General features: G+C 37.6%; 1 protein-coding gene and 1 pseudogene across 1 annotated transcript; one reads left to right on the top strand and one right to left on the bottom strand.

Moving 5' to 3' along the window:
- Positions 1 to 521: 521 nt before the first annotated feature.
- LOC125583843 lies at positions 522 to 3,796 on the top strand (annotated as a pseudogene).
- Positions 3,797 to 7,858: 4,062 nt separating this feature from the next.
- LOC125583844 lies at positions 7,859 to 9,620 on the bottom strand. Its single transcript, XM_048751379.1, has 5 exons — positions 9,432 to 9,620; positions 8,754 to 8,840; positions 8,552 to 8,674; positions 8,374 to 8,451; positions 7,859 to 8,282 (listed from the first exon to the last, which is right to left on the bottom strand). Exons 1-5 carry the CDS (start codon positions 9,463 to 9,465, stop codon positions 8,002 to 8,004), a joined length of 603 nt encoding a protein of 200 aa, XP_048607336.1. The 5' UTR covers positions 9,466 to 9,620; the 3' UTR covers positions 7,859 to 8,001.
- Positions 9,621 to 10,557: the final 937 nt, after the last annotated feature.

Genomic DNA, 10,557 nt, shown 5'->3' on the forward strand with positions numbered 1-10,557 from the left:
TGCAAGTTCACGCTTAAGCTAAGTGCGATCCGGTTTTAAGATGGTATGAACTAAGAACTAATAAGCTAATGCAATAAAGTAATGATCTTTCTTTCTCAATTTGAAGCAAGAGGACTCATGGGGCTAGGCATTTGATCTTGGGTGATGTAGATCCAATCTAAGGGTGGCAAGGTATCAACTAAACACTTTCCTTATGCCTAGACACTAAGCTAAACAAGCTCTATCTCTAGATGAATGTTCTTTTGGTAAAGCAACTCAAGCATCTAATCTCTTAGGTTGAATGTTACTAAAACAAACATGGAGAACAAGTCTAATAGCAATCTTAACTCCTTTAGCAATTAATCTCTTAGGTAAAGCAAGCTAAAAGCATTGAAGAGTTGGTTCAGGCATTTCATCATACACCTTGTGGGCATGAAATGCCTAGAGATCTATTTTAGTATGAACATGACTAAAATAGCATTGAGAACTCTCAACAAGCAAGGAAACAAGTAAATCTAACACTAAACACCCTAGATCTTCTCTAATCACCCTTAATCACTCTAGCCCATGAATCCAAGATTAGTCTACTCACTAATAGATATGAATAACCTCAAAACCATGGATGATTCAAGGTTAAACATGATTAGAGAGCAAGATAATCAAGCAAAGATAAGAACTTATGATCAAAATTAGATCTTTCAACTCAAAATTCTTTTGTGATTAGATAGAAAATAAGATATCCCCCACTTTGGGATTACATGAGTATTTATATGTCTTTGGTAAACCTAATGGTTTCCATTAAAAAGTCTAAAAAACCCTTTAAAAATATTAAAATTCGACTAAGGCAAAGACGCGACCGGGTAGAAATCACGGGCGACAACCCGAGTTGGTTTCCCCGCTTTGGACTATCGAGCAGCTCTGTTTCATGCGCGCGGGTAATGGAACCCGCGGCCTTCACCCCGAGTCGAGACGTCGCGACTTCAGACACTTCGTGCGCGTGGGTTCGGCTCCCCGCGTCTCTCGACCCCGAGTTGAGACGTCGCGACTTCAGACACTTCGTGCGCGCGGGTTCGGCTCCCCGCGTCTCTCGACCCCGAGTTGAGACGTCGACGCTCCCTCTTCTTCGTGCGTGCGGTTTCACGACCCCGCGAGCCTCCAACCCGCGTCGTCGAGCTTCATCTCCTCCGTCGTGGTCAGCCACGAGTTCTCCCTCTCCACCGCAATACACGCCATCATCGTCATCAACAAGTCGCAGCTGTGGTAAGAATCGCCGCTGTGGCCTGAGATCGATCCATGACAGCTTGTCCTGAAGCGCCGGAGTGCTTCTCGCCGTCACAGTCGAGCTTCACCGTTGAGACTCCTCATCGGAAACTTCTCATGTACAGGTCGTCGCCTCCTCGCCGTGATCGGATCTCCGGGCCGTGGTATCCGCCACCACCGTCGCGCTCGTCGTTCTTCAGTCGCAGGAGAAAGCTCGAGGAGCAGCAATGGTGGAATTTGGGGTTTTTGCACTTCTGGTCCTTCATATTTCGACTAACTACGATTTGACCCCGAAACTATCAAAATTACAGAAACGTCCTTCTGATTCTGCCTCTAAATTTCCAATTGTGCATACCAGACCCTCAGTATTTGCAGAATGGTCCCCCACCTCTTTATAGTTCTCAGTTCGGCCCATAACTTTGTAAATTGCACGATTAACCTCACGATTTCAGCCCAAACTTCTCAAGTGTGCACATTAGCCCATATTTATGCAATTATGCATGTAAATGCAATACTGAGACTTAAATGCAACCTAGAATAATTAAAATGAGCTAAATAAAATGCTAAATACTATTAAAATCATGAGTTATCATCCTCTGAATAACATTATCTATTCAAGTTGTTTATTTCCGCTTGTTTGGCTCACTCATATTCTATTTAAGGATTAGGTTACTTCTGCTTAATAATAATGGTATTTGTTTGTTGGAAAAAAAATCATACAGCACAGGCACATGATTATCATCTTGTACAACTATAAAAAAATCACACAAGGGACCGAATGGAACTGCAGATCATTTAGTTAGTACATCAATATTCTTTCATAAGAACATTTTTTTGTTAGTTATTCAATTTCGATCCAATTATCCAGACCACGGTAAGTATGAGTAATAGAATGGTCTTTGTCCTTAAAAAAAATTACTTAATACTAGTAAAAGAAAAATGTTCAACCAAGTATGAAAATTTACTGTACAGAAATAAAAAGTTTGTAGAGATATTTGGTAGGAGGAAAAAAGGATATACAATTTGTTAAAATATCAAAAAGGAAAAATATATGAAAACTTATTTATTTATTTATTTATCATGTGATTAAAGAATCGGATTATAGGGTTAGATTTGTGCCCCAACGTTTTTGGCATCATTACTAAATCAATCTTTGACCTAGCCGTCCTCATCTCCGCCGGTAGAGAAGAAGAATGGAGAGTATATCGAAGGGACAAAGAGGAAGCAACGTGTGCAAGAGCCATGAAGCTTCGCCGGTGATACCTTTTGATCTAGTGATTGAGATTCTCACGAGACTTCCTCCCAAATCTCTTATGAGGTTCAAATCGGTATCGAACGTCTGGTCATCTCTAATCTGTTCCCAATATTTCACCAACCGTTACCAAACGGTTTCATCACCCGCACCTCGTCTATATATGGGTTTGAGTTTTCTTGACAACAGCCACCTCAAGTGTATGTTAATATCAGTATCTCCTAGTTCTGACTCGGATATTACTATATCTTCCTTTGACGCCCACCAAGATTTAACCAAGCGAGCAATGAGAGGCTACATCACTAGCGTTTTTCGCGGCTTGATGTGCATTGTAGATGAAGCAAGGGCCCAAATATATAACACTACTACTAGGCAACTTGTCGTGCTACCCAAGATAGAAGAATCCAGCATCATAGATGGAGATCACGTGAATAAGAATATCAAGTATCATATCGGGTACGATCCTGTTCAGGACAGATACAAAGTGGTTTGCACAGTTACAACAACCAGTAACAAAGTTGGAGAGTCCATAACGTACTTGTCCGAGCAATGGGTATTTCTACTCGGAGGAGATATATCAAGTCGGTGGAGAAAGATTCCATGTCAATCTTCACATTTTCCTTTAACACAAGGATTGACTATCAAAGGCCGTATGTATTACCTAGCTTGGATTCGTGATCTTGATCATGTGCTTGTGAGTCTGGATACTAGTTCTGAAGAAATCAGTATGCTACAAGCACCTGAAGACAACTTTTATCCTCTTACAGTGACTCTTATAGAATGCTGTGAAAAGGTAGCTATTTTACACTATATTGATCTTGAAATCGAAGGTATGATGAAACTATGGGTTATGGAAGATGCAGAGAAGCATAGGTGGTCGTGTAAGACTTTGGTGTTTCAATCTTCTCAAGTTGATTTATTCAACAAGATTAAACTGGGGTAGTAGGTACAACTAGAAACGGTGAAGTTATCTTTGCACCTCTGGATACAGCTTGTTTCTACATTATTCTTTATGATCTACAAAAGAATCATATGAGAAAAGTTGAGATCAAAGAAACACCAAACCGCCATCTTACAAAGTTTTGTGAAGCTGCTGGGTTTGATGATGTTGAGAACTTGATATATCTCTAAAACACCCAACGGCTACTACTCTCCAGACTTTTATATGTTTTTCTCTACAATCTTATGATAGATGCTGGGACGATATTTGGTTTGGCTAATATAAATATTGAGGACTTAATGATGTCTTTTTGTTGTTATTTTGTTTGGAAACATTTTATTTAATTTTGTATGATGTTTTTCTTATCTTTTACGGCTAAATTAAGTGGCAAGAATTCACAAAGAGTATCAGACATGTTGGATCACTTCATATTTTTCCCATTAGCCATCATACTTGTTTATATATAAAATAAAAAACCTGAAAACTAAGTCTTTTTTTGTCTCTCTCGTCACTGAACTATGAACATAACTAAGGAACCACAGACACAATTGCAAAATATGAGTCTTTTGCAAACCTAACGTTAAGGACCCCCACATAGGAAACGTACAAAAACAGATGACCAGCTTGTGGGGTTTTGTTTCAAGACGTGTTGCCACTAACTGCTTCAAATGGCCAGATTGTGGGGTTTGGTCGTGCATATTCTGAAAACTGCTTGAGTGCTTTCAATCCATGATCATCTAATGGTACTTAATCAATATCACAAGTTTCACAGATTGTTTAGTTGAATTTGCTTTCACTACAAGAGCTGTAATAGCTTCTGTTTTGGTGCCAAGATGTGTATGACATAGCAGATTGCCTCAATTCATCCTTAAAAGCTATTTCATTAGGCTTCTCACAAGCAGAGACATGAATGACATAGCAGTTCTCTGCTTCAAGCATGAAGGGTAGAGAGATCCGTTGTGACCAAGGATTTTTGTGTGATGGTTTCTTACTCACTGATGATAATCTTGAATATGACATGATGTGAAACTATGATAACAGAGAAATGTAATGGAATACATGTTTCAATATTTTAGCAATCATAAATTGTGTTTTTCAGAAACATGATCGCTCTAATTGAAACCAATGCAACTTCATTTTTTGGAGGTAAAAGTATAACAACATTTCCTAGTAATATTTCACTGTGACTCTTGTTTTCTCTTTAGAGGGAATATGCAAAAAAAAAAAAACAATTGAGAGAAGAGATATTGAATGGAAATTAAAAAAAACATAGTTTGTCTTAAAAGTACAATCTAATTTTAATTTTTCAATGCAAATTATCATACATATTTATATATAGATTATTACAAGAAAGAGAGGAAAGACCTAGTTTCCTAAATTACCTAAATTCTATATTATATTCAGCAATAAAACACTTAATGAAAGATTTACTGTAATCATGGGATATCATTCTCGGAACATTTTATACGGGGAAGGTAGTGAAAATTCCCCTAACGTATTTTTTTCTAAGTAAGTATACATCAAGAGAAATATCTGTCATCCCACCTTTTGAATATTGTCTAGTATCTAAAACAATATTGCACTAGATCTAGAGTTGTCAGACGGGTTGACCCGCGTCCACCTGGACAGTCCCGTGGCGGGTCCATCCGCTCACCAGACTGTGCGGGTTTGTCTGCGGCGGGTTGCGGCCTGAATCCTTGATGTGGTCATTAGATCAGAAACTGAACCGGAGGTCAACCCAAAGCCCTACTCAACCAGCCAAGGCGCAAACCAGGACATACGTTCACTAACAATTCCATATCTTACAAACAAAGAGGATTTAAATCACGAGGCTAATTTGTATGGATTCTACACTCAAGAAGGAGTCCAGGCCAATTGGAATTGAGCCAAAATATTCACGGAGCAAGAAATTATGAATTTTACAAGTCATAGGTTTTCCAGCCCGTCCATCTGCGAGTACCCGACTTTAGAAGGAGATTCCAGCCCACGGAAGGAGCGGCCTGAACCAAAGCACATCATAGGATTCAAGAGGAATCTCTCAGATTTCCAGAAAGCTCAATACCAGGAGAAATGGCCACGGAATTATGAAGTTATGATCCAATCTCCAAAACCGGCCAAACCAGTTCTACACTTGCCTCAATTGGAAACTAGCCGGTTCAATCAGCTTCAAACCAGAAATTGGCGACCAGGAGATCGATCTATACATTCAGGAAGTCTATCCAGAGATCCAGAAGATTTTTACAAGTTTATACAATGCACCAGCCAACATTGGATCAGGAGGATCCTCATTTACTTCAACTTGCCTTATTTGGAATCTCAAGCATTAAAACTCCAACAGCTATTTTTCCTTCAGATTAGGCACGATCTCAGCACATTCCAAACCATCAAGAAGGTTCCCAGGAAGCTTAGTTATCCTCTCAAACCGTCCAGATACAAGGAGAACACCATCTACATTCATTTGGCCAAGATTCTAATCATAAAGGCTCCAACGGCTAGTTTTCATGGAGCCATCAATTCCTTTGCTTCCAAGTTTATTATTTCGATTTTATTTCTTTCCTTATGTCATTTTATGACTGTTAAAGAGTCCCAGTAGTCGAGCCTATAAAGCTCAATTAGTTTGTCTTTGTAAATCACCTTGAACTTTTATGAATGAAAATACAGTTTTTCTAGTTTCTCAAAAACTATTGTTCTAAGTCTTAGAGTATTGTGAGAAGCAGCTCTTGAGCATCCAGACTTATCAATGCCTCATTTCACAGAGCTTTGTGGCGTCCACCATCCCATTTCCATCCACCAATCGATCTTGAGAGTGATACACATCCATCAAGACCGGTTCCATCTTCATTCATCTTGTTTGCGGGTCGACCCGCGGGTTACCTGCACAAACATAATGGAATTTGCATTTTTAACTTACACTTTATTCTTCAAGGCTAGAGAGATACACACAAACATTAAGCAACATACCATTAATCAGACAACACAATTTAGTTTTGAACTTACACACAAGTATTGTTTTAGTTGATTTCTATTAGTGACAACACAATTAGTGAAAATTTTAGTTGGTTGCTTTCTATGTTGAAAGCATTAGCATCTGTTTATAATATAGTTGCAGTATCCCAAAGTTTAAAAAAGTTGCAGTATACCAAAGATTAACAATTCTTTAGCCAAGAATATAGAACATCGTATATACTTTGTTATCAGTCCATATTTCACACAACAAAAACTTCACAAGCAGACAAAATTCTTACCAGAACTAAGCTTATTCTTATTATGACGTGAGAATAAGTTTAAGCAAAGGTAGGAAGCAAATGACCACCGAAGCTTTCAAGTTTCATGACTAGAAAGTCTTGAATTCAAATTGTAATAGCTATAATTTTAAAACTTTGTTATCAACCAGATTCCACACAACAAAAACTTCACAAGCAGACAAATTCTTACTAAGAACTAAGCACAAATCAAATTTAGAACATGAATCCAATATATCAACGTAAAGAACATGAAAGCAACAAACTGTAATAGTTCAAAAGCAACACCAAATAAATTCCAGTCAACAAACTTAAATTTTAAATGGAAATACGAAAACCAACAAGCCAAACTCAAACAGGAGACAATACAGTCAACAGCAGAGATAACCTATTGTTTTTTTTTGGATTCGCAGGTCTTTGTTTGAGTCTGGGTCCTACCCTAGATCCGATCATAAATATGTTGTGTTTATTAGGTATATTTGGTTATTTCGAATATGTTTCCGGTATTATGGATATTTTTTTAAAGTTTTTGGTTTCCGGCCAATTGCCACAGAAAACATGCCCCAAATTTATTTATGTTTCTCTGTTTTTTCAAAGTTTTTTTTTAAGTTTTTAATGTTCTGTCGACCTCTTAAACTCCACTAAAAATCTGTCCTTTATCTGTAAATAACGTCCTTGCAGCAAAAACATGTTTGTTAGCGTAGACAAAGCAATGGTGCTTCGTTAGTTTGTTAGCGTAGACAATGAAGATTACTCTTAGTTCTCTGCTACGATGAAGATTGCGACAATCGAGGTTGAGATGATAATGGAATGCATGTGCTTAGTGTTTCAAAAGTCTAATGTCACGCACTTGGATTGCTAACTATAAATAAAGGGTTGAATTTATAAACTAAGTGAATACAAGTCTAATGTCACACACTTGGATTGCTGACGTACTCATCAGTAATTATGTTTCTACCTTACGAAAGTTGCATGCATGTATGCAGACCAATGAATATGCGCCAAACGCCTTTCCCACATCATCCTAACATATATTCTAGAAATCGTAATTTTCTGTTAACGGGGTCTAACTATATATAAACAGACCTGGATCACTTCCCACATCATCCTCACAACATATTCTAGTAATTTTTTCACTGTGACTCTTGTTTTCTCTTTAGAGGGAATATGCAAAAAAAAAAACAATTGAGAGAAGAGATATTGAATGGAAAGTAAAAAAAAAAACCATAGTTTGACTTAAAAAGCAAAAATGTAACGGAAGGAAGTAAGAAATGTACCAAAACAAGATCAGTTTTTTTTTATTGAAAACGATTGAGATCATTGTTTCTTCACTCATCAAAACGAGAGTGGCGGCCTTGGGGATTGTGAGTGGAGTAAGTCTGGATAAAGTCGAGTTCATACTGCTTCATGTAACGGTGGCCCTTCTCATAGAACAAGTGGTCGAAGTAACGCTTGCAGTCTTCATCGTTCCAGTCATCAAAGGTCTCAAGCGAGCGGATCAGAGGAAATGGGTTGACATGGATAGTGGACGACTCCAGATACTGCAGGTACAGTTCCTTGCTAGTTGCTTCTTCATTAGATATCTCCCTAGGAGGTTCATCATCCGAATCTGCATCATGAGAGCAAAAAAATTCAAAGTCCAACTCCAAAAAAAAAACTCAAAACAGATACAAATCTCGAAAATGATTACTGATTCATACCTGAACCAACAGCAGGATGAGCAGCAACTAGAGGAGGAGAAGCATTTGCAGCAGCAGGTTTAAGCTCGGCCTGGTCATCTAAGATTCAGACAAAAGTCAAAACTGATACAAAGCTCCTAATTGAATGGAATCAAAGAAAACAAAGCTGCTTGATCTATAGAATGGAATCAGACTCAACCTGCTTTCTTCTTCAACTTGAGAGCCCGAGCTTTAGCATTCTTAGCAGCAGTCTTAGCAGCATTCTTAGCTTTCTCCTCTTGTACAACACAGAGCTTTTCCTCCATTGTGAGCTCTTCATCACCTAGCATAAAAACGCAAACAAAGAAAACAGAAATCAAGCTGCAAAGCTGCTTGATCTATAGAATGGAATCAGACTCAACCTGCTTTATTCTTCAAGTTGAGAGCCCGAGCTTTAGCGTTCTTAGAAGCAGTCTTAGCTTTCTCCTCCATTGTGAGTTCCTCATCACCTAACACAAAAGGAAAACAGGCGGCTTTCAACATGCACACAATCAAATATCATCAACCACAGGAATCGATTTATCTGGCACAGGTTCTATAAACCTTCACCAAATCCAAGGTTCTATAATCAAAACACACAAATTGTTTCTAAAAAAAGCTCTAAAATCAAAATCAAACCAGAATGTTTCAGATTCATATCGCCTTCCACATAAACTGAGATTCGACTTCACAGAATCAATCATCATCAACTACAGGAATCGATCTCGCAGATGTTAGATGAATGGAACAAACCTACTAAACGAAATCATATCGGCTTCCACAGAAACTGAGATTCGATTTCACAGAATCAAACATCATCAACCACAGGAATCGATTAATTCGCAGATGTTAGATGACTGGAACGAACCGAATCAAGATTCTAAACGAAATCGAGCATAATCCAACATCTATACTAGAAGATCATGATACTAGCTAGATAGATAGTAAATAGAAACGTAATCAATCATCAATACAGCCACAGGAAGTTAACATCTTGCGAAACTTCCATCAAATCAGATCTAAAAGATCAAAATCGAAATCGATGATCAAGCTTTCTTTACCAGTAGAATCTGGTAGAGCTCCTTTTGGATCCATTCCACAAAACTTCGGAACGAGACGATGAAGCTAGAGCGAGAGGATTTCGATTTTTTCTTTTGTGGAAACAGAGAATTGTGAGAAGAGTTGAGCGGGAGATTCTGTTAGGGCCTAATAAAATAGCAATTAAAAAAAAAAACTAAAATGCTTATTTTAATATGTTCCTTGTATCGCGATGCGAAAGTTTTCTGCTTCCACGGTGGTCTTTATTTGCCACTTCATCAAAAGCCACCGCCGGTTCGATTAATATTGCAGTCATAATTGTCCACTTTTTTGAAGAAAAAAAACGAGACGCAAATAAACCAACAACCAAAATCGATCCAATAATCATGTGTTTTTCATATTGGAAAGGTTGTGAAAGTTTCAAACCATATTTACACGAGAATATCGAGTGGTTTGAGAATTAAAGACCGAAGATTTTTCAATAAATAAAGAGCAACTATAACGATCCACAATCAAAAATTGAAAGGTCATTTCGTTTTGAAACACGTATAAAGTGTAAGAAAATGACACAGAGTCTAAACATGACTCTTAGGAGAGTTTCTAACAGCATTTCATCCCGACTACTATCATACATATTTATATATAGATTTCAAGAAAGAGAGGAAAGACCTAGTTTCCTAAATTACCAAAATCATTTATTATATCAGCAATCACACACTTAATGAAAGATTACTGTAATCACGCTATATCAATCTCATACCATTTTATACGGGGAAGGAAGGTTGTGGAAATTTCCATAATATATATATTTTTTTCAATAAATATACTGTCTTCGCACCTTTTCAATATTGTCTAGTATCTAAAATAATATATATTGCTTATCCATGTTGATCACTTTCTTAAAATACGTTCTCATTATCAAACATTCCTTTCTCGGTTTCTGTTATATATTTTGCACGAGAGGTAACCGCGTATCATGCTCCATGCATGCATGTATGTATTATCATATAATCTTTCGGGTTTGAAGAAGTGTGATTAGTTTCTAAATATAAATTCACATTACGTCCGTTTACTATTATGATGTGTGCTTAATTTGAAATAGTTTTTGCTGCATGGACGTTATTTACAGATAAAGGACAGATTTTTAGT

Source organism: Brassica napus, chromosome C3 (assembly GCF_020379485.1).
Source record: "Brassica napus cultivar Da-Ae chromosome C3, Da-Ae, whole genome shotgun sequence".
NCBI lineage: Eukaryota > Viridiplantae > Streptophyta > Magnoliopsida > Brassicales > Brassicaceae > Brassica > Brassica napus.

Excerpts from the sequence above, each read along its gene's own strand:
- LOC125583844 (XM_048751379.1), bottom strand. The coding sequence starts at position 9,465 with ATGGATCCAAAAGGAGCTCTACCAGATTCTACTG. Across the intron at positions 8,841-9,431 it reads AGCTCTACCAGATTCTACTG|GTGATGAGGAACTCACAATG; the intron begins GTAAAGAAAGCT and ends CTTTTGTGTTAG. Across the intron at positions 8,452-8,551 it reads CAAGTTGAAGAAGAAAGCAG|ATGACCAGGCCGAGCTTAAA; the intron begins GTTGAGTCTGAT and ends TCTGAATCTTAG.